At 42.3% G+C, this 25636-nt stretch overlaps 1 protein-coding gene across 4 annotated transcripts in view; it reads right to left on the bottom strand.

Annotated features, from left to right (window-relative positions):
* Positions 1 to 25636, bottom strand: part of STAU2 (staufen double-stranded RNA binding protein 2) — a 310889-nt gene that overhangs the window by 223266 nt on the left and 61987 nt on the right. For all 4 annotated transcript variants that reach the window (XM_075826116.1, XM_075826119.1, XM_075826117.1 and 1 more), the window contains one exon: positions 19025 to 19160. In XM_075826116.1, the coding sequence (XP_075682231.1) occupies positions 19025 to 19160 (136 nt within the window). The remainder of the gene's footprint in view (positions 1 to 19024; positions 19161 to 25636) is intronic.

The following is a 25636-nucleotide window of genomic DNA, read 5'->3' as shown; positions in this document are numbered from 1 at the left end:
ATCTTACAAGTAGCCACTAAGCCCAATGGGCCTCTGAAATGTTCCCACAGTCATTTTAATTCTCTAATTAAATGAATGCTTAGCTAATGAAAGACGATATTCTCGTTCTACACTTGTCTCTGAAAACATTTTGCAAGTTCCTTTTTGGCAAACAAGCCGGCTGCTTATCGGGGGAAGGTAAAAGCATAAAAGTACCTAATAATTGCAGTAACTTCATAACAATGAAGGAAAGCGGCTAATTATTTTCCAGACAATCATAAAAAGAAAAAAAACCTCTCCTTTTGTGAATCATTGGAGTAGAATAAAATGCATCTATAAATATTTGTATAGCATAGAGAGAGCACTTAACCGTTTGCAGTCAAGAGACTGTATCTTCTGAAGTTGCATTCATGTATTGGACACTATGTGGTGTAAATGTGATAAAATCCACTATATAGAATCAAAGTTTACTAAGGACCATTCATATCAGGTAGCAGTAGGACCCCCAAGCCCATTTGCTTCATTATGTGTGTGGCAGGTCTTCTCTAATCTTCTCAATGGTGGTTTATTTGATTGCAATTTATAAAGATTCTTTCCTTGCCTTAACAGAAATCAGCTCTCCATGCAGTGACTTGAGCTTTTATTTAGTAGCAAATTGGAACAGGTACAGCTGCAGTGCAAAGCACGGTGGCTAGATTTTGGAATATCCCAGACAGTGCAGCTAAGATGGACTCACTGATCTGATCGTAGCAGTGCTCTAATGGAGTGGACTGTCTCACTAAGGCAGACTTGAGTAGTGCATGTATTATAAGGACGGCAATTTATCTGAATGGCCTCCATGCAATACTACATTTCCCCCAGCAGGGGCCGCTGCAATGAAAATGCCTGGCTAGAGATGGCTTCCCCCCCGTGGCACTTCAATATAAAGGAGATGGTCTCGGATGAAAAAACCTTTAATAGATGCTTTTGCATAGGTTTTAGTATAAAAAGAAAATATCTCCCCAGAGCAGTTGTTACACGTACCAAAGTGTACATGTTTTACCCAGTTGTGATTTTCCTCACCGAATACCACGGAAACACCAGAGCATTGGGCGTATTTGGGGAAAAAAAATGCATCCTTAGAGATCACTTGACTCTGTTCACCACATGGCAAGGTATAAGTAAGCAGGAGACAACACGTGCTACAGTGCTTTCCTGGCACTGCTGCCTACCCAGGGGCGGGGAAAGGTAAATCATACCCCCATAACCTTAGACCTCAAGCACACAGAGGCCATAAGCGTCCCGAATACAGAGCCATATGGCCTAAGTGTGTTGATTTGCCATGCCCACCGTGTGCCATATGTACATAGCTATTCTCCCTTTGGGAGACTACCTCCATACATAATGAATACCATTGGGCATGCTGCAATTTTTTGTCCTGTCAAGTTTGTACAGAATCTGACAGAAAAAAACTCTATATATCTCCATATGAAATCGGAGGCATACGAAGGGCCCGGGTACTTGTATGGGCGCCGTATTATGGCTTTGTATAGCCTGTAATACGGCCTTGTGCCTGAACCCTTACATGAATGAAAAAAAAAATGAATGGGTCTGAAGACGTCTTAACCCTATATAGGAGGGTAAGCCCAAGACAGGGAAGCAAAGGTCATTTTTAACAGGTTATTTTGCCATCAAGCACTCAGAGAACAAACATCTAATGACAAACAGATGTTTAGCCTTTCACCATGTATGTTGTTCACGCTTCATTTTTTTAGTCATAAATCTAAGGCAGAGGCAATGAGCCATGGTGAAATATTGCTGCAATAATAAGGTATCACCATGAAAGAAAAAATGGATAAACCATTGATGTGCAGATGAAACAAAGAGAAATAAGATTCCGCATTGAAGCCCACCTCTGCCAAGTGCAAAGTCTAACGAAATAAAGCACAGCACTATCAAACCAAACGACTCAAATTGTTTTACGTGACATCCATCTCTAATGCAGTCAAGATAAACTTGTATATCTTCCTTACCTTCCATTCTACTAGGGAACAATCCAATAAAAAAATGAAACAACAGCCATCACAGTTTACATTACATTTTAAAAGTTTGGTATTTCCTGATATTTGCAGCTACTGCGTACTTTATAGGGTAAGTCCCGATGCGTCGTTGACGCAGTTTTATTGCGTTTGAAAACCGCATGCGGTCGGACATTATGAAGATGCGTTCAAGCGCACAAAAAGCACATTGTAATATAACAGAAGCGCATAACAAAAATTTCACCATTGACATCTATTGAAAAATGATTTGCTGCAGTTTAAAAACGCAACATAAATGCAACGTGGACCTTAAAATTAAAATGAATCAACATTTCTTTGAGAAGACACTCCAGCCTATTCTACCGATGTCCTCCAATTCATGAAACATCTATTTACTTGCAAACAATCTGGACTGGGAAAACTGCCATCAACCTCTGCGTTGGATCGCTCGTCGCCAATGTTCTGATGGATATTCTTGGAAGTGTATTTACAAGAACTGTGCGTCATCATGGGGATCCATCAGAAAGGCCTCTTTCTTTCAAAAGTCGCACATCCCTCTGAAAAAGTAGCTACACATTACTTACCTCTGGTGTTTGGAAACCTCTGAAAAACTGACTGGAATAGCCGAATGCAGGGGGACATAATCTCCACTTGATCTCCCAAATTTCATTGGGAAATGATGTGTCAAAGGCTGAACTAAACCAAAAAAATTGGGATTTTCAAACGGAACATTTTCCAAGCACGATCACCACTGGTGTCCTATTAGTATCTCGCTGTGAGATAGTCATCATTGTGAAATTGTGATTATGGAGGATATTTCCTATGCTGACTCCCAAGTCGGTCATGACAGCGCTGCTCCATTGTCATAATAAGCTGCCGCCCACTTAAAGAGGCTCTGTCACCAGATTATCAAACCCCTATCTCCTATTGCATGTGATCGGCGCTGCACTGTAGATTACAGTAACGTTTTTTTTTTTTTTTTTAAACGATCATTTTTGGCCAAGTTATGAGCAATTTTATATTTATGCAAATGAGCCTTTCTAATGGACAACTGGGAGTGTTTTCTCTTATTTCCAACTGGGCGTGTTTACTTGTTTTACTAGCTGGGCGTTGTGAATAGAAGTGTATGATGATGACATACACTTCTATTCACAACGCCCAGCTAAAATTGCTCATAACTTGGCCAAAAATTATCGTTTTTCCCCCCAAAAAAACGTTGCTGTTATCTACATTGCAGCGTCGATCACATGCAATAGGAGATAGGGATTTTATAATCTGGTGACAGAGCCTCTTTAAGCAAAGCGCATCAGTTTAGGTTAATAAAACCTAGGGGTCAAGTAGAGCTCCTTGCTTGACCCATCTCAAGTCTAACTCTTTGTTTGGAGGTGCTAATCCATGTTCCACCAACCTGCCAATATCATGCTCCTGGTTCCCATTTTGGTTTTATTGACTCGTCACATGAATCTATCTGTACCAGGGTCTAGTTACTTTACTTTGATTTTCACCTTCTAGTCTGTATGGCCTCACTCCTCTCACACTGGTGCTCTATATCACGATCTCAGCTGTCTGAGATGGCACCTGCAGTCTGCCCTTGAATCATTTATATTTCATTACTATATTTCACATTATTTATAGTTCATCATGGCAATCACACTTGGCTTCCAGTATTTTACATAGATATGACAAAAGTTTACATATCTCTTTTGCATAAATTACATAAATGAGCACCATAGTACTAGATACCTTTTATCTTTTTAATGTTTTCTGAACTGGACCAATCGCTCATATATAAACTACAATTAGGAACATGTGCATGTACAAGGTAAAAAAAACCTCTACGACATCGGTACTTAACCCCTTGGCAACATCCAACATACAGTTACATTGCTGTCGCCAAGGACTGAACGCATTCCAACAGATAGGTTTGGAGCATTATGTGGTGACCATGTATAATGACACAGGGACCAAGTAAAGATAGCGCCTGTCTCTTTACTCATCACCCAGGGGGCCATCGCAGCACCTCGGCATTGGCGATCACTGTGATTGGCCGATCAATTCTGACCGGCCAATCGCAGCATTATGTGGCCAAAACCAATCACTGAGCCACAGGGCACAGTGAAGTGATTGGTGCTGTCTAGGATACTGCCACAAGGTTTTTTTTTTTGCTTTTATATCTTCTTATTATTATTATATAAAACCATTTAAAAAAAGACTATATACTTGGGTGCAGTTCGTACCTGCATAAGTAGGGTGTTAGGGTAGCAGACTTTTTTTAGTAAATAAAACAAAATGATACAGCATTTCAGAAAGTTTTAGCTATAATTGTTTTCTACAGTTAGGGTAAATTTACTGTAGTACATTTTTATACTAGTCTTTTTCTCTAGTATACAGCTTTACAGTTAGTTTCAGCTAGCGATACCGTAGCCTTACAGTTTTAGTTTACTGTAGTATAGTTTTTATACTACAGTTTTTTAGTACTAATATATAGCGTCCATTAGTAAGACCTTCAGTATTCTTTATTTTTATTTGACTAAAGTTCGTTCACTAAATTTTAGATAGCGAAGATTTACACTTCTGGTCCAAATTGATTGAAGTAGAAAATTTTTACACTAGTTTTTTTCCCCAACATATAGCATTAGGAAAATTAATTCCACATTAAAAACCCCAAACAAAATGACTACTTTTTTTTCTACGTCTAGATGGGGATGCCCTAAGGGATGTAGTTTCTAAAATAGGATCACTTCTCTGGGGTTTCCACTCTAAAGGGTTTGTGCACACGGCTTATTTTCGGACGTTTTTCGGGCCGTAAACGGACGAAAAATCGGAAGCAGAAAGCCTCCAAGCATCTGCCCATTGATTTCAATGGGAAAAACGGCGTTCTGTTCCGACGGGCCGTTTTTTTACGCAGCCGTTTTGAAAAACGGCCGCGTAGAACAACGGCCGTGAAAAAGAAGTGCAGGTCACTTCTTGAGACGTTTTTGAAGCCGTTTTTCAAGGACTATAGAAAAATAGCTCAAAAAACGGCCATAAAAGACCGCTGTGAAAAACACGAGTTGCTTAAAAAACGGCTGAAAATCAGGAGCGGTTTTCCCTTGAAAACAGCTCCGTATTTTCAGACGTTTTTTGCTAAGCGTGTGAACATAGCCAAAGGACTCTGCAAAAGCGACATAGCATCCAAAAACCATTACAGCAAAATCTGTACGCCAAATAGTGCTTCGTCCCTTCTGAGCCCTGTTATGTGCCCAAACAGCAGTTTACAACCACATATGGGATATTGTGAAAATTAAAACATTTAAGCTAAAGCTACAATTCATTTGAAATAAAATTAAACATTTAGTTTTAAACAAATAGTTTTAGCAAAAAACCTGTGGGGTCAAAATGATCACTATACCCTCCAAATAACTTCCTTGAGGGGTGTAGTTTCCAAAACAGGGTCACTTTATGGCAAGTTCAACTGTTTTGGTCTCTCAGGGACTTTGCAAATGCCGCATGATGTCCACAATCCAAACATTTGAGCTCCAAAAGCTGCATGGCTCTACTTCCTTTCTGAGCCATGCCGTGAGTCCAAACAGCAGTTTATGAACACATATGGGGTATTTGCTTTACAAATGTTGGGGTACTTTTTCTTCTTTATTTCTTGTGAAAATGAAAAAAAAATTCTGCATTTATTGGGAAAAATTTAGTTTTTCATGTTCACGGCTCAATTCTAGTACATTCTATAAAACACCTGTGGGGTCAAGGGTTAAGAAACTTTCTAAATGCGGTTTTAAATACCTTGAGCGGTGCAGTTTTTAAAATGTGATTTATGAGTAGGGAGTTCTAATATATAGGCCACTCAAAGCCACTTCAGAACTAAACCGATCCCTAAAAAATCAGGTTTCTTAAAAATGGGAGACAATGCTGCTAAAAGGTATAAAAGTTACATAGTTACATAGTTAGTACGGTTGAAAAAAGACACATGTCCATCAAGTTCAACCAAGGGATGGGAAAAGGGAAAGTTAACATTTCTACACATAGGAGCGAATAGTTTTTTGTTCTAGGAAATTATCTAAGCCTTTTTTAAAGCCATCTACTGTCACTGCTGTGACCAGCTCCTGCGGTGACTATTCCATAGATTCACCGTTCTCACAGTAAAGAAGGCTTGTCGCCTCTGCAGGTTGAACCTTTTTTTTTTCCAGACGGAGGGAGTGCCCCCTTGCTTTTTGAGGGGGTTTTACATGGAACAGGATTTCACCATATTTTTTGTATGTGCCATTCATATATTTATATAAGTTAATCATGTCCCCCCTTAGTCGTCTCTTTTCAAGGCTAAATAGGTTTAATTATTTTAATCTTTCCTCATAACTTAGATTCTCCATGCCCCTTATTTGCTTTGTTGCTCTTCTTTGTATTTTTTCTAACTCCAGGGCATCCTTTCTATGAACTGAACTTCATATTCTAGATGAGGCCTCACTAATGCTTTGTAAAGTTGTAATATTACATCCCTGTCCCGCGAGTCCATGCCTCTTTTAATACACGACAATATTTTGCTGGCTTTTGAAGCAGCTGATTGACATTGCATGCTGTTATTTAGTCTATGATCTACAAGTGCACCCAGATCCTTCTCAACAAGTGACTCCCCCAGTGTAGCTCCCCCTAGGACATATGATTCATGCAGATTGTTAGTACCCAGATGCATAACTTTGCGGTTGTCTACATTAAACTTAATTTGACAAGTGGACGCCCAAACACTTAGTTTGTTTAAATCCGCTTGCAATTCACAAACATCTTCCATAGACTGAACATTACTACATAGCTTGGTGTCATCTGCAAAAATAGAAATCGTTCTATTCACACGACAGTGTCCGGGTGTCGGCCGATAAAAAAAGGCAGTTTTGGTCAGTTTTTCTCGGCATTTGTTTTGCCTCCGTTCCGGGCCGCGTTCCCATTTTTAATGGCCGATTTTGATGCGTTTTGCAACCGTTTTTTTCTTTGTCCGTTTTAAAAACAGACAAATTTAATTTGTCAATTTTTAGCCACACACTTCGCTCTGTAGCTAATGCCACACACTGCCCTCTGTAGATAATGCCACACATTGCCCTCTGTAGCTAGTGCCACACACTGCCATCTGTAGCTAATGCCACACACTGCCATCTGTAGCTAATGCCACACACTGTCCTCTGTAGATAATGCCACACACTGCCATCTGTAGATAATACCACACACTGCCCTCTCTAGCTAACGCCACACTGCCCTCTGTAGCTAATGCCGCACACTGCCCTCTGTAGCTAATGCCACAAACTGCCCTCTGTAGATAATGCCACACAGCCCCCCCTGTAGGTATTGCCACACAGCCCCCCCTGTAGGTATTGCCACACAGCCTCACCTGTAGGTATTGCCACACAGCCCCCCCCCCCCCCGCAGGTAGTGCCACACCGCCCTCTTGTAGGTAGTGCCACACAGACCCCATGTACGTAGTGCCACACAGACCCCATGTACGTAGTGCCACACAGACCCCATGTACGTAGTGCCACACAAACCCCATGTACCTTGCACCATCATAGGTAGCACCCCCCGTAGATGGCACCCCCCTTCCTGTAGATAGCTCCACTGTAGGGGACCGCTCCAGGAGAAGTCCCTGACTTCACTGTCTATATACGGATAGTGACGTCAGGGACTTCTCCTGGAGGTGTCCGCTACTCCTGAAGTTGTCCCTGACATCACTATCCATATATGGACAGTGAAGTCAGAGACTTCTCCTGGAGTTGAATCCCGGCCACAGCTTCGGCAACGTTGTGGCCGGGAATTAGAGGGATTCCGCTCCTGCAGGGAGCTACAGTGCCGCTATCTACGGACTAGGGGGTCCAATCTACAGGGGGGGGTGCCATCTACAAGGGGGCTGTGGCAGCAAAAAAAATCTTCTCCTCACATGCACTTCACACTGTGAGGAGTTGTGAGCAGCGGTAGACACGGCCGTCGCTCGGAGCACAATCAAGTGACGGCCGTGCTTTACACAGCGGCATAGACTTCTATGGGAGCCATGCGGCCGGGAGAATGGCCGAAAATAGGGCATGTTCCATTTTTTGACGGCCTGACTTACCACACGGCCGAGTTTCCCTGTCGTGTGAATGGGGCCTAAGCCTTGTAACGTCCCTAAAAAAATAAAGACATTTAAAAAAAATTAAAAAAATGATGCTAACATAAAAGTAGACACATGGTAAATGTTAACTAGTAACGATTTTGTGTGGTTTAAGCTGATACATTCAAATTAAAAATAATGCACATTTTTCCAAATGTTCTATACATTTTGGTGATTTTGACTAATTAACACTGAATGTATTGACCAAATTTTACCACTAACAAAGAGCATTGTGTCACAAGAAAAAAATCTCAGAATGGATTGGATAAGTAAAACCACTACAAAGGTATTACCACAAAGTGACATGTGAAAAAAAATATATATTGTCCTGTATAAGCAGTGCATCGTAACATGCAGCTCTGGAATATAATACAAGATGTAACTCAGGATCAGTACATGATAAGCAATGTAATGTATATTAAAAAAAAAATACAAAGTGTTTCACGTCAGATTTGAAAAACAAGGCTGTGTCCACAAGGCCAAAACTGGCGGTGTCTCCAAGAAAATGGTAGACCGTATTCTGGAACCCTGACAAAGACTATTCTCAATAGAAATCCTGACATGGAATCTTCATCTCCTCTCCAGACAAGACTAATATAAAAACATGAAGATGCCAGGTCTGATCTTCCGCCACTTACCAGGACTACACACCGCATACTCTACCCACTGAAGCATGAACAAGTACTAGCATATTAAGGCGCTCCCTCATACAAATAACAAGGCAGACTCAGAACGTTCATTATGACCGTACAATATAGGATCTCATATCCCACACTCACCAATGTTACTTCAAAGACTTGAAATTATTAAATTGGCGTGCCAACTTTTTTTTTTTCTTTTACTTAAGATAAACCAGGTATAAAATTGAAGAGATAAGATCTCTGGAATGCGCTCTATAAACATTCTCAATGCATCAACCTTTCACAGACTTTTTTTTTGCCGACAAGATGACTTTAGTTTGGTAAAGGCTGTTAAAATGTTTGACAGCTTTGTGCATGTGTTCAGTGTTGGAAACAATCAACCTTCCACCTTTCTCTAAAACAGACTCAGATGCCATGCTGCATTATTGGCCGCGCTTTGCTATGACTTTAGAGTCCACATAATCAGAATTACAACGCCCCACAGACTACTCAATCAAAAACTAATGAAACAAGTGGCATGCAGATCTGACCCGAAATAAAATGTAGGAAAACTTGTGGTATGAGACCAAAGCAATAAACTATTGATGACTGCAAGTATAGTACTTGAGGTCCCGATTCTGTACTGTGCTTTGCTTTGTAATACTTTATTATATCTATTGCATCCATGGTGACACTGGAAACACTTGCCCATACGTAGTATAATAAATACATTACAAAAATAAATTTTAAAAAATAGCAACTGAGCTACACATGAAAAACACTGAGAACAAAGGAGTCATAAACTATTAGGATAAATTTGCCAATGGCATGGAAAAATAAACTTTATTAGGACAGTACAAATTACATACAATTTAAAATTAGACTACAAAATCCAAGACCTGTACACCTCCCAAGTGGCAAAAACGAACACAGAGGAAACACCTCTTATAAATGCAGCTCCGGGAAGAAGGAGGTCGTTATACCAAATAAGCTAGGGCTCAAGCAACACATTATCAATTCAATGTGATTGAATATCAATAAAGGCAAAACAACGCCAGAATATGAAATGTAAATGAAATTGTGTCATACATTCATCCAGACTCATAGTAGCATTATAAGTAAATGGTTATATGCTGGACTCAAAAAAAGACAACGAATAGTTTACATAAGCCCACATCAAGCAAGACATATCTTCCCAGCAAGTAAAGCCACAAGAGGAAAGGCAGGTAGAAAAGGTATAAGGTAAAACCTATAGTGCTACTAACCCATATAGTTCCTGTAGTTCAGTGACTTCAGGGGTCCCTCCGTACTCGGGAAGTCACTGAACTACAGGAACTATATGGGTTAGTAGCACTATAGGTTTTACCTTATACCTTTTCTACCTGCCTTTCCTCTTGTGGCTTTACTTGCTGGGAAGATATGTCTTGCTTGATGTGGGCTTATGTAAACTATTCGTTGTCTTTTTTTGAGTCCAGCATATAACCATTTACTTATAATGCTACTATGAGTCTGGATGAATGTATGACACAATTTCATTTACATTTCATATTCTGGCGTTGTTTTGCCTTTATTGATATTCAATCACATTGAATTGATAATGTGTTGCTTGAGCCCTAGCTTATTTGGTATAACGACCTCCTTCTTCCCGGAGCTGCATTTATAAGAGGTGTTTCCTCTGTGTTCGTTTTTGCCACTTGGGAGGTGTACAGGTCTTGGATTTTGTAGTCTAATTTTAAATTGTATGTAATTTGTACTGTCCTAATAAAGTTTATTTTTCCATGCCATTGGCAAATTTATCCTAATAGTTTATGACTCCTTTGTTCTCAGTGTTTTCCATAGTTAGTTTGGAGTTTCTATTTCCACAGTAGGGAGGCCTGAATCCGCACTTGCTGGTGGTCTAACCCTGATAACCACTTTCCTGTTGAGACATATGGTGAGCTACACATGAGCATCACTTCACTGTTCCACGGTGAAATACTGGCTAGTCGAAAGGTAAATTAGAAGACATTTTTTGGGCTTTAGACACTGTTCCCCACAAACTTCAACACTGAAGTCCCTATATTTACCCCGTATAATGAGTTCTAAATTATTTTCTTAAAAGGGTTTTCCACCTTCTGACAACTGATGACCTATTTACCGGATAGGTCATCAGTACAGCCGGGCCCCACACAGACACCCGGCCCCCACACAGATCAGATGGCCCGGTGCCTCTGAATAGGAGCGGACCTGCAGTTCTGCAGCACGGCTGCTATGCCAACGGCACCGTACATACCATTATGTGACATAGCAACTGGTGCCCGCAGGCCACCAAAGCGGCTTATCGGTGTGGGGCCCGGGTGTCGGACCCGCACCGATGACATACTGATGACCTATCCGGTGGATAGGTCATCAGTTGTCAGAAAGTGGACAACCCCTTTAAGGGATGTTATTTATGATAAGTCAATGAACCCAACATGCTCTTTAGCCACGTTTTTTACCCTGGTTTCATCTGAACCATTTCCTTCTCTACGCTCTCAAGTCTCCATGCCAGCAGATGCCTTTCTCCTACATCATTTTCCTCCATACTCTGGCCTTTCATGACTTTATGATACGTCCAAACGTAGTGGACGAAATCCGCCACAGATTTCACAGTAAATCCACTGCGATTCCGCAGCAAGACCTGCATGTGTTACATGAGGCTTTTGCTCTGGATTTCACCCTATAGACTAAAAAGGTGTTAATTGTTGTCCAGTAAAAGTAGTTACGATGATGTTTGCATAATTACAGTTTCGTTTATGGTCAACAAGGTGAGAGGGGAAATTATTCCTCACTTTGCTATGGGGCCCTGTGAATTTAGATACACTTATGGCTGAACCCAAATATTTAATGTCACAATTGCCCCAGCCATCCCGTTTAATGTTCACCCTTTTAATTCTTCATTTCCTGTACTTGGCATTGAAATATTTGTCATATTTTTGTTATGTTAAGTGCTTGCTACACTGGTATTTGAAATGGTGTTTAATGAAGATCGAAAATAATTTATTTTATATGTGTCAAGTACATTGCAGTTTTATATACACAATGAAAAATATCACATCTAGTGCATAGGAAACGTGCAAGGGTGGCCCATAGCGACCAGTTAAATTCTTGCTTCCATTTGTATTGCAATGGTCAACTGGTGCACTTTTCTTTCGTAGTAGTGGATTACCCCTGTCTATGTACCCTGTTAGGGCATATGGATATCACAGAGGGGGGTGTCCTGCTTGGGACCTCACACTAGGACTCAGAGCAGCTGTGGAAAGAATGAGTCTTCTGGGCAAAGTATTGTGGTTATATAAGAGATTAGAGGGCAGCACATTCAAAGAAGGAAAAAAGTAGCAGTTCATTTATTTAACTACATTTATCCTGTGTTAAAGAATGCACATAAGCAAAATTAATGCAAAAGAGAGATACATTCTAAAACTCCACCAATAATGCATATCCCAAACTGACCAAGTGCTTTATGTACAGATTATAAATGCATAGATCAGCAGTGGCCTAACCTCCTCTCAAAATTATCAAGTGACTAAATGCCCTTTTACACGGGCCAACGATTGGACGAACGAGTGCTTGTACAAACGCTTATTTACGAACATTACCCTGGTTAACGCTCATTTGTCGGTTGATCTGATCTTTTATGCGGCCTAAAAGATTGTTGCTTGTAGGGACGAACAATTGTATTAGAAGGAAATGTATCGCCTATATATTTTTTTCTTTACCAATTTAAACCAAATAGTAAAACATATATTTGTTTTTACCTAATGTTTTTTTGGATGGTAGTTTCTTTTATTCTATACATGATTATGAGGATAGCCATCTTGCTACTAACAGCATTTAGAGATATGCTTTTCTGCAGCCACATGGACCATAAGGACGTGTGAGCAGGAGGGAACCTATTGACTTCTATGGGAAGGTTTTCTAGGCATGCTCTGTGATCTGTAACTGTGGGTCTTTGTGCAGGAAAGGATAGGAGGAGGGGAGCGGTGTCCATTATCTATTGACAATGGTGGATCTTGTGTTATCTATATATAGGTGTTACCTTTCATTGTAATCCTGCCTGTGATAATGAGATGACTGCTGAGAAGTGATCTCCGAGGAACAGGACGGGTCAATCTGTTATGAGGCTCAGTGGCCAGAGTGAAAACTGCAAGCTTATAGAATTTTTTTTACATAGATAATGACATAGAAACTTAAAAACCTCACCAAAAATTCTTTAACATAAAAACTTGATTTAATCAATACGTCATTTTCTGATGACTTCCCTTTAACGATTGCTTGCCCACATAGATTCTGATCATTGCTCAGTTTAAATTGAGAAAACTAGTGCCGATTGGCATGCTGTATTGTCGATCGGCACTTATTTACTAGGCAGAAAATCTGCCCGTGTAAAATCCCTTAAGTGCAAGGAAACAGGACGCGAAGAGTATGCAAATGTAAGTAGCAAATATGCCAGAGATAATGTAGGGCTGGTCTTTGGGGCTGTGGAATAGCTCTTAATCTACAAAACTGCTTTCAGGAAAAGTAAAGTGACAAGGGAACGAAGAATTATAGCACAAAAGAGTCAAAATAAAGACAAGAGAAATGAGCTGTAAAGCAACAAAGCCATCTTATGAAGGGCTGGAGAAGTCCCAGGAGCCAGATAGCCATCTTCTCTACGGATGTCTAAGAAAGTCTTATTGTCAGAGATGCACCTTTCCTGAACGAAACACAAGACGGACGTCATCTAACACCTAAACCTGCAGAGTGAAGTCTTTAACTGCATTTTGCAGTAGCGCAATATCTAGCTCAGCCAGAACTACAAAACAGAGGAGAATGGACTGGTTTTGGCTACTCAAAACCATGCTGGAGAGCACCCAGCAAAAAAGCTGCTAAACGCATCAAGATGAGCAAAGACAGGATTACAGTTCTCCTGTGCCAATCCGGACAAAAGCCATAAACTGAAGCTGTTTGCCGTGAACAAAGCCAAGGTCTTTCAGGAATACCCACCATCTGTCTGATCTATGGCAGGCAGGGGAATGGTTGAATTATGGCAGGCCTCTTCAGGGACTGGTTATCCAAACAGTGTTCTGTCAGTGAAATAAAACTATAGAAGTAGAAGAATGACGGACAGCAGTGAATCCATCCACCCACTACTGAGAAGTAATGCAGAAATATCGAAGATACTTATTTCTAGCAACAGCGACGTCTTTGGCAAATCTCATGGAGCAAGATGTCATCTCTAGAGCTTTAAGCAATTCAGTACTGGAGCTTTTACGTGTTGCTATTAAAAACATGGTAAAGGATTCCTAGTAGAAAAAGACTTCATCCAGCAAGGGGGGGGGGGGGAACACATGACCGTGGCATTAAATTACTTGTTTCATAAAAACAGCCCCATTTCATATACCCAATTAGGGCATATTCATATTGACATAGGGGTGCCCTTGATTGTGAACCTCCTCTATAAGCCAGAGCAGAACACCGCCAGGTAATACTAAAAAAGTGTAGCGAGATGTGACTTTCTCCCCTGGCAATAATAGCTGATCACAAGGGATTCGAGAAGCCGGACCTGCAGTCAACATCTGTGCTAGCTTTTATTTGGTCTTCGTGAGACGCCTATAAGCGAATATGCATTATGTGTGAAGAATAGTAAACTACTTGTAATTATAGCTGGAAACATGTAGAATGCATATATATATATTTTCTTCAGCCACATAAGTGTCTGTCCACAGCAAATTAATTTTCTCCTTGTTACCTGGCTGGTAATATTTTCATATATGACACCAAAGTGTATAACAGAAATCTATGAAGTTACATAATTCACTAAGCAATGTAATTGAACAGTGTCTAGTGCCACCAAGTGGTAAATTCAATTAGTACAGGAACAGCTATTTCGATGAAGCGACTTGCGTGTTGTGTTGAGCGGCTGCATGCAAGCTTGCTTTATAAAAATAGTAAATCCAAAAGGCAGGGGAAAAGTTTATTCCAAGTTTCAACTGGTTCCAATTAATTTAAAAAAATTATAGAGAAGAAATCAAAACCATAGTGAAGGACAGGAAACAAACATTTTGGGTATGCGGCAGATTTGTGCAACTGAAAGAATTTATATAAAGTCTAATTATATATGTCAATAAGGTTTGTAAAAATCCCATGCATATCAATTGGCTGACTATAGAATAAGTCCTAGTCTTTACGTGTGTTTGTGATAGGGAACCCCATTGGGGACAGGGACTAATGTGAGGGATGACAATCTCTGTACAATGATGTGGAATAGGTTAGTGCTATAAAAGTGACAGGTACTAAAAAAGGGCAAGCTCCCTGCGTGTTATGAAAAAACGATATTTAAAAGAAAAATTACTTTTCTAAACCACATAATAAAGTTACTAACAGTAAGATTAACAGTAAAAGTGATCTGTAAAAAAGACAGAGAAGCTGAGGGAATTTCATGGTGGGACAGTGGTCCCATGAGCAAGCTGTAGAACTAAATTAATGACAGTCTGTAGTCTGCAACTGGGGAGCAGACTACAGACATCATGATCTGTAGATAAGCGGACAGGGAAGTGGTGGGAATTGAAAATGCTTCACTGTTTACTTTCATAAACCATTATTATTTACTTCCAGAGGCTAAAAATCTGTCCTGGTCATGTTATGGACACACAGGTGCATTGCTCGTTACAATTAGGCTATGTTCACATGGGTCAGATATACTGTAGAAAAAGTCAGCAGCATTTACGATCCAGAACCCACAGAGAAATCTAGCCGAATATTCGTCCCAAATGGTACGCGGATATTCGGCTGGATTGACAGCTGTGGAAAAATTCTGACAGAAAGAGGGAGGAAAAAACCCACTACGCTCACCTCTCCTAATAATTCCACAGCAACATGTCCATGCTGGCCGGCTGGTATCTGCACAACCTGACTCCTGTTATGGTGTTTCCTCACGTGACTGCTGTATACTGCAGCCTGTGATTGGCACACACTAGCCGGAAAAGGGTATAGGTTTTGTTTTTTCCAACATTGAAAAATATAAATCAATGTTTTTCAGAAGTGATGGAATTGGATGTGAAAACGCGGAGCAATCGCAAAAAACTCTGCAACCATAGGCCTTTGATGCAGAATTTTACTTCCCCATTGATCTCAATGGAGGAGAATAGCAGCAAATCTGCTGCGCCTCCGCAACATAAGTTGACATGCTGCAGATTTAAAATCCGCACTGCAGATGGATATATGAACGTTTTCTCTGCGTTTCATTTTAGAAGATTGTGGATGAGATTTATTCAATTCTCATCAACTTTACTGCCACTAGAATATGCTGTTCCTCAAACCATTCATTAATTTTTGCAGGGCGCATTATCCTGATGAAAGCGGCCCCTGCCATTAGGAAATACCATTACTATGAAAGCGTACTTGGGCTACAACACTGTTTAGGTAGGTGTTAAGTGTCAAACATGAATGCCAGGAACCGAGGAATCAGCAGAACATTGTCCAGAGGATCACACTGCCTCCGCCGGCTAGCCTCATTCCCATTGTGCATCCCGGTGCCATCTCTTCCCCAGGTAAGCGATGCACCCGGCCGTCCACATGATGTAAAAGAAAACTTAGTTCATCAGACCAGGCCACCTTCTTCCATTACTCCATGGTCCAGTTCTGATGCTCAAGTGTCCATTGTAGGCACTTTCAGCAACGAACAGGGGTCAGTATGGGCACTCGGACCGGTCTGCAGAAGGAATTTTGAGTCAGATTTCTTCTGCCTGCATAATACTCAGTGTGAACTGGGCCTTACGGTCGTGCATGAGACCTGACAGTGTTTCATTGGCATGAATAAACAACTTGTCACTGTTCCGATTGTTTAGCAATAACCAAGATTCCCATTAACTAAATTATTAATTACAAAATAATTAATACAGTTAATAAATGATCCTTATGTTTAAAGTGCATCACAATTACAACCACAAAACACACTCAACGATTGAACAGACAATCAATAAAAATGTTAAAATATTAATAAAACGATCAGTCACAATCACATCAAAACAGTTACATCTATAGTCGGCTATATAACTTGGTGCATGTGAGAACGCAATGGAAGTGATTCCAACTTCATTCATTAAACAAGAAACTTAGGGCAGATGTGTGATTAAAACACGGGCTCTAAGATATAAAAAAAAAACAACTGAAAAACCACACATCCACAAATCAAAGTGCCCTTCATGCCTACATCACCAAACATGAAAAAAAAAAGAATTTTCTAAAGATAAAATATGCATGTTTAAGAGTCCGAACCTTGAGGCTGAAGTACAGTTTAAAATACACAAGCAAAGTGTGCCCCCTAATGGGAAGAGTTGGAAATGCAGACAAAAGTGATAACATGCTCAGCTTTATTTATACTTACATTTAATTCTAGGTAACATTTTAATGTTTTTGTAAACTGTTCGGGATAGGCACATTCACAATGTAAAATTGTTCACATTGTGGGAAATATCTCATTTGGCATTGCCTTAGATGTATCATCACAAGCTAATGTAAAAAATGTTAACGCATGAGAACAATAAGGCCACGTCCAGAAGGGATGATAATGCTGTCGATTTTCCGTGCAAATTTGAAAGATCCGCAGCGGATTACAGCATCAGATATGTGGAGGAAATCTGAACAAATCTCATCCACATGCTTCAGATTTTCTAAGCCGCCGCATGCTCATTCTGTTTCCGATATACAATCTTTCTAATGCAGAAGGGGTGAAATATGCAGTGAATAAACAGCAAAATCTGCACATAACACATTCGCTGTGGAAAAATCTGCAACAAATCTGCCATGTGTGTGGGTACCCTAAGGGTATGTTCACAAGGAGTGTTTTGGGGCGTTTAAGCCTCGAAAAACGCATGAAAAAACGGAAGCAGAACGCCTCCAAACATTTTCCAAAAACGGCACGGAAAAAAAAGACGCCCGCGAAAAAGAAGTGCATAATCACTTTTTGGGTCGTTTTTGGAGCCGTTTTTCATTGACTCTATATAAAAACCGCTTAAAAAATGGCCATAAAAAATGCTGCGAAAACCGCGAGTGGCTTAAAAAACGTCTGAAAATCAGGAGCGGTTTTCCTTTGAAAACAGCTCCGTATTTTCAGACGTTTTTGATTTTGTGTGTGCACATACCCGAAGTGTTTGGACCAAAAGGGCACGTTCTATAAACAAGACCCAATAGTTTTCAGTACCTTAGACATAATGGTGCAGTAATAATATTACTCATAAGAGGTATTTACTACGTAAATGTACCCACTAGCACATTCTATGTAATTAAACACCAGCCTAAAAGAGGTAAGTAAAATGACTGGAGATGAAGACACAGGGTAACATTTTGACAATGGGTAAATCAAGGCCTCAAACAATGGTCAAGCAAAAACTGTCGACTCACAACACAAACTACTTGGGTTGAAATATCACTACATCTTAAAATGATTTCACGATCATATTCTAAGACACCTCAAATAGGGTAGTCCACAGTAAACACTTTAGAATAAAATCCTACAATCCTACAGGACTCGGTGGCAGGGGCAGTCTTGCATTACATTCAGATGTACTGTCCTGCTGCCCAACACTCACACAGATTTCAGCGGACGTTGTAAGTCATTGGAAATTTATATAATCAAATTTTAGAAACGTGATTTGCGTGAAGCCTCTATTGATCTGTATGGTAAGGATCAGTGGCACAGTTTTAGGGTGGTAGAGGTTACAGTTGAATGTGGGCCCTTCTTCCACATATGCCCATCTACCACAGACGTGACCAGTAGTATTATTAGGGACAGTGCAGAGGTGTGATGGCATATGACCAAATTAATACATCACTTCTATAATCCTATAAAGTAACTGCACAAAACTAATACATGACAGATAGGTGGTCCGCCCTGGTAGAGATTTTGCTTCAAGTTACCGCTAGTAAAGGTCATTATAGAAAGTGCCGACAAATATGCAGGGGAGGAGTGGTAAAGGATTCTTCGGCAAGGTGGTTGTGTAACGAGATCTCAACATTTCAAAAAGTCCATTCAGGTTTTGGGTTAAGTTTTGGGTACACACAGCATGGTTTGGTACGAGGGATGTTGGGTTCCCAAAGATGCATTTAGAGGTGTGGAGAACTACACTAGACTAATGCAGGACTAGAATACAACGTCCATCCAACGGCTCATGTTTGGGCAGCAAATGTCTTTGAATAACATAAAACAGGCTGTAAGTCATAACCTCAGTGTAAACACACACCCAACAGGTCTAAACTAAAGGAAATGAATAGAAATGTCTCAGACTAACCTCTGGTTGTACATCCCTCTGTAATTGTAGTTAGTTCGGTGATTTGGTAGTGGTTTTGGATCTAAGGGCCTGTAGATGGCCGGCTCACCCCGCTTCATTGCGAGACCATTCAACTCAACTGTTGGTGTTATACTACCTGTAAGGAAAAGACGTTATGACGTAAGCAGAGAATACAAGGTATAACTATTATAATAAATACCACTATACAGTTTAGAATAAAAAAACAAACACTTACATATCAGATAATACTTCATATGATTTGATATGCCATTTCGTTGGGCATCTTACCTCTGTATAAATGAAGTGCCCAGTCCCCAATGGAGAAGTGGTTGCAGGTGTATGCTCACTTTCCATTAGGCCTTAGGCAGATGGCTGTGCTCCCTAGTATGGAGCTGTATGACCTTTGTGAGCAGTCGTATGGGTGCCTTATGTATGGAGGGCAACATAAATTCACTGACAGGTTCCCTTTAAAGGGAAATCATTAAGGTCACTCAAAATTCGCAGTAAGGCCTCATGCACATGGCCATAGCCGTGTGCACAGTCCATGATTACGGGGACGGACGGCCATGGACTGTCATCCGCATATGCGCGCCATGCTCCCATTATAAAAGTATAGGAGCACGGTCCGCAAATTAAAAAAAAAAAATAGGACATATGGGCCATAGAAATGAATGGATCAGTATTAAGGTCGTGTGCATGTGGCATTAGGTAGTAATTGTACAGCTATTCGCAGGCGACCACATCCGCCTAGCATAAAAGTGTTGTTTTTTTGTGTAAATACACGGATGATGGTCACTGTTGTATAGAAGATTGTGCACTTACTGCATGACTGGATCTGCAATAACGCATTCAAATAAAGAAGGACTCCCCCATCTACTATTTTAAAACAAACTTATATACATGGTCTAAAATAAAAGATCAGAATGAAGAGCTGGCATAATAAGTATCAACGTCACATCCCACAAAGTATTAAATGAGGTTTATTTAAATACAGAGTAAAATACTTTTGTTAGAACACCACAAACAGTTTTATTACGATTAATTATAAAGTCAGCAAATGTTAATCTAGCAGGTCTGTAATACATCTAAATTACATAATTATGTGTTGTGTCCCGGGGGCTCAGCTCAGAAACACCTGAAATTCATTCAAATATGTGTGAGGCGAAAAAATGTAATTAGCCTTAACTGAGAATTATAAAGCTGGGATCCCAATCGGCAGTTTTTAAATGTGCTTTTCGATGCAAATTGGAAAAAACGGCGCGGGTTTGCCACATTTCACGAAAAAAAAAAGCACATTAAATCCGCAACATGAGAACCCAGCCTTGCGTGAAGAAACTGTGCGCAGTCATTGTCTTGTAAATTGAGTAATTTGTGCTCCAGACTTCTGTTTTCTGTTTCAAATCCTAGTAGAAACGACTTCCTTTAACCATGATAGCCACCATGGGGCAAATATCTCCGTCACCTGGCCGAGCATACTCTCATAGTATCTCCTGACTTCTCTCCTCCCCTCCCTCTGTCAGCACTGTCTGGCATCCAATCACTCTGACTAATGCCAATGGGCAACTTTAGGCCATGTTCACACAGCATATGTACAGAACTGATTTCAAGAAAAAACAGCCTGTGAAGTCCAGGCGTTTTTGGAGGCAATTTTTTTCGTTTTGCAAGCTTTTATTGAAGCGCATTTGAAGGCATATTTTTTTAAGCATTTTTTTTTTTTAAATGTCAGTGGGAAAAATCAGCTTGCCAATGCTTAAAGAAGTGACATGTCACTTCTTTTTTTACAAGGCATATTTTTAATTCAGCAGAGGAAAAATACGTCCCATATGAACTGTAACATCCACGGCCGCGGACCGTCAGGACTACTCAGCCCCCGATGGCCGCAGCCATGGACTTGTGAGCGCTGGTCCGCATCTCCTCCCCAGGAGATGCCAGCGCTCACTTCCGCACCACTCTGCTGTGTCCCGTAGGGTGTGTGCACACACTTGCACCCTGCCTTAAAGGGCCAGTGTACGCACATGTTTAACATCACTAATTAGCCCATGATCGCCCTGGACTTAAGTAGGGCCCTGCCCTTTTGCTCATTGCCTGAGCATTGTTTGGATTCCTCTGTTAGTCTTGCAAATGGTCCCTTAGTGTTGTCCTGTTCCTGCCCTGCTACTTGTATCCAGTGTTGTAGTTGTTCCTGTGCCCACTATAGTGTTGGAGTTGAGTTCTGCCATCTGTCACGTCTACTGTGTTACACCACGTCTGGTGTCGTCGGTCTCGTCTGCATCATCCGCCGTCAAGATCTCATCTGTGCCCAGCCGTTACTACTGTCTGGACTATCACAGGTACCCTTGCGCATGGGACTATATATATAAACTTTATACACTGTAGTATGGCCAACTGCCATCCCGCTACGGTGGTGCGGCACAGTGGGTCCACACACCCACAGATCGTGACCGTACGCTCAGGCCATGGACCCCGCTGGTCAACCGAAGACCATGACGATGTCACAAGCCATGCAGTCAGACATACGAGAACTTCGGTCACGACAGGACTAACTCTTCCTGGCGGTGACTTCCATTGCACATCGGCTGGATGCGCAAGCTTTAACCGCCACAGCACCAGCTCCTCCTGCTACACCTCCTTTCAGTGCCAGTGCCGACTTCCGACTCTCGCTGCCACTACCTCCTCGTTACGACGGAGACACGAGGTCATGCAGGGGATTTCTAAACCAGTGCCAGATCCACTTCAGCCTACATGCCAGAGCATTTCCATGCGATGTCTGGACTATCACAGATACCCTTGTGTTTGGACTATATATATATTAACTTGGTACACTGTCGTTTGGCCAGCTGCCATCCCGCTACAGCGGTGCGGCCCAGTGGGTCCACACACCCACAGATCGTGACATGAACTACATAGTATTTCCCATTGAAATAAATAGAAAACGGTTTAAAGGCATATTTCAAGAGTATCAAGAGCGTAATCTGTGCGTTTTACGCTCCAATATACGGCTAAAAATATGCCATGTGAACATGGCCTTAAAGTGCATTTTCTGTGATTTGGACAAGGAAATCTATATTAAAGGTTCTGCATTCAGCTCTCTTGATGTTGTGAAACTAAAAGTCCTACAGTGCAGTTGAAGCTTCGCACTGTCATGGCAAGCTGGTACTTGTAGCTCCAAACGTTGTAGATTATCGTGAAACTTTTTCATCTTGCGAGTCACCTTCAGCATGTGCAGATAAATATTTTAATGCGAAATTAAGGATACTCAGTATCTCTGCAAGGCCATGGACCTTCAGCTTTTAAGTCATTACCTCTTCAAGGGGTATAATCACTACTGCTGGTTTTAAGTGGTGGGGCTAGGACACCGATAGCAAGCCACACAGTTGGGGGTTGCAAATCATATGTGGTTCTCTGCGACTGGTTGAGGAGTACTGTTGAAGAGTCTATAAATTTAAATATTTTTACACCATATCACTGAAAACGCACTTTAAGGCCTTATTTTTTACACGACCGTGATAAATGTCCGTTTATGTTCTATGTTCTATGGGTGTATTCACACGGCCGTTTTTTTAACGGCCCGTGAATAATGGCCGGCAAAAAATAGGACATGTCCTATTTTTGGCCGTTTTAACAGCCTGACGGCCCCCATAGAAGTCAATGGATCCGTTTTTAACGGCTGTCAATACATGTAACAACGATTAAAAACTGTGACATGGGTGATTTGCTAGGGAACAACTAGTCATCGCGCCGCATTCGCAGATTCCGTGAGGCTAGTGACCAGACCAGAAGACAGCTCTGCATCGTGAGTATGCGTCATCGCGTCGCCGCAGATCCCGTGAAGACGAGGGACCTTACCTGAAGAAGACAGCGCTGAATCGGTGAGTATGTAGGGCATTCACGTCGGCTTGTGTGGCATCATATACAGGGTGGGCCATTTATATGGATACACCTAAATAAAATGGAAATGGTTGGTGATATTAACTTCCTGTTTGTGGCACATTAGTATATGGGAGGGGGGAAACTTTTCAAGCTGGGTGTTGACCATGGCGGACATTTTGAAGTCGGACATTTTGTATCCAACTTTAGTTTTTTCAATGGGAAGAGGGTCATTTGACACAAACTTATTGAGAATTTCACAAGAAAAACAATGGTGTGCTTGGTTTTGACGTTACTTTATTCTTTCATGAGTTATTTACAAGTTTCTGACCACTTATAAAATGTGTTCAAAGTGCTGCCCATTGTGTTGGATTGTCAATGCAACCCTCTTCTCCCACTCTTCACACACTGATAGCAACACCGCAGAAGAAATGCTAGCACAGGCTTCCAGTATCCGTAGTTTCAGTTGCTGCACATTTCGTATCTTCACAGCATAGACAATTGCCTTCAGATGACCCCAAAGATAAAAGTCTAAGGGGGTCAGATCGGGAGGCATTTCTTCTGCGGTGTTGCTATTAGTGTGTGAAGAGTGGGAGAAGAGGGTTGCATTGACAATCCAACACAATGGGCAGCACTTTGAACACATTTTATAAGTGGTCAGAAACTTGTAAATAACTCATGAAAGAATAAAGTAACGTTAAAACCAAGCTCACCATTGTTTTTCTTGTGAAATTCTCGATAAGTTTGATGTGTCACATGACCCTCTTCCCATTGAAAAAACTAAAGTTGGATACAAAATGGCCAACTTCAAAATGGCCGCCATGGTCCACACCCAGCTTGAAAAGTTTCCCCCCTCCCATATACGAATGTGCCACAAATAGGAAGTTAATATCACCAACCATTCCCATTTTATTTATGTGTATCCATATAAATGGCCCACCCTGTACATCGGGGTTGTGTGGCATCTTTAGGGGGGGGCTGTGTGGCATCATCTACGGGGAGGCTGTGTGGCATCATCTACGGGGAGGCTGTGTGGCATCATCTACGGGGAGGCTGTGTGGCATCATCTACGGGGAGGCTGTGTGGCATCATCTACGGGGAGGCGTGTGGCATCATCTACGGGGAGGCGTGTGGCATCATCTACGGGGAGGCGTGTGGCATCATCTACGGGGAGGCGTGTGGCATCATATACGGGGAGGCGTGTGGCATCATATACGGGGAGGCGTGTGGCATCATCTACGGGGAGGCTGTGTGGCATCATCTACGGGGAGGCTGTGTGGCATCATCTACGGGGAGGCTGTGTGGCATCATCTACGGGGAGGCTGTGTGGCATCATCTACGGGGAGGCTGTGTGGCATCATCTACGGGGAGGCTGTGTGGCATCATCTACGGGGAGGCTGTGTGGCATCATCTACGGGGAGGCTGTGTGGCATCATCTACGGGGAGGCTGTGTGGCATCATCTACGGGGAGGCTGTGTGGCATCATCTACGGGGAGGCTGTGTGGCATCATCTACGGGGAGGCTGTGTGGCATCATCTACGGGGAGGCTGTGTGGCATCATCTACGGGGAGGCTGTGTGGCATCATCTACGGGGAGGCGTGTGGCATCATCTACGGGGAGGCGTGTGGCATCATATACGGGGAGGCGTGTGGCATCATATACGGGGAGGCGTGTGGCATCATATACGGGGAGGCGTGTGGCATCATATACGGGGAGGCGTGTGGCATCATATACGGGGAGGCGTGTGGCATCATATACGGGGAGGCGTGTGGCATCATATACGGGGAGGCGTGTGGCATCATATACGGGGAGGCGTGTGGCATCATATACGGGGAGGCGTGTGGCATCTACAGGGACGCTGTGTGAGATCATCAACAGGGACGCTGTGTGGTATATACAAGAGAAGTAGTGTGGCATATACAAGGAAGGCTGTGTGGCATCATATACAGGGAGGCTGTGTGGCATCATATACGGGGAGGCGTGTGGCATCATATACGGGGAGGCGTGTGGCATCATATACGGGGAGGCGTGTGGCATCATATACGGGGAGGCGTGTGGCATCATATACGGGGAGGCGTGTGGCATCATATACGGGGAGGCGTGTGGCATCATATACGGGGAGGCTGTGTGGCATCATCTACGGGGAGGCTGTGTGACATCATCTACGGGGAGGCTGTGTGACATCATCTACGGGGAGGCTGTGTGACATCATCTACGGGGAGGCTGTGTGGCATCATCTACGGGGAGGCTGTGTGGCATCATCTACGGGGAGGCTGTGTGGCATCATCTACGGGGAGGCTGTGTGGCATCATCTACGGGGAGGCTGTGTGGCATCATCTACGGGGAGGCTGTGTGGCATCATCTACGGGGAGGCTGTGTGGCATCATCTACGGGGAGGCTGTGTGGCATCATCTACGGGGAGGCTGTGTGGCATCATCTACGGGGAGGCTGTGTGGCATCATCTACGGGGAGGCTGTGTGGCATCATCTACGGGGAGGCTGTGTGGCATCATCTACGGGGAGGCTGTGTGGCATCATCTACGGGGAGGCTGTGTGGCATCATCTACGGGGAGGCTGTGTGGCATCATCTACGGGGAGGCTGTGTGGCATCATCTACGGGGAGGCTGTGTGGCATCATCTACGGGGAGGCTGTGTGGCATCATCTACGGGGAGGCTGTGTGGCATCATCTACGGGGAGGCTGTGTGGCATCATCTACGGGGAGGCTGTGTGGCATCATCTACGGGG

The sequence above is a fragment of the Rhinoderma darwinii genome, chromosome 5 (genome assembly GCF_050947455.1).
Source record: "Rhinoderma darwinii isolate aRhiDar2 chromosome 5, aRhiDar2.hap1, whole genome shotgun sequence".
Taxonomy (NCBI): domain Eukaryota; kingdom Metazoa; phylum Chordata; class Amphibia; order Anura; family Rhinodermatidae; genus Rhinoderma; species Rhinoderma darwinii.
This window is presented reverse-complemented; position numbering and strand designations above follow the sequence as displayed.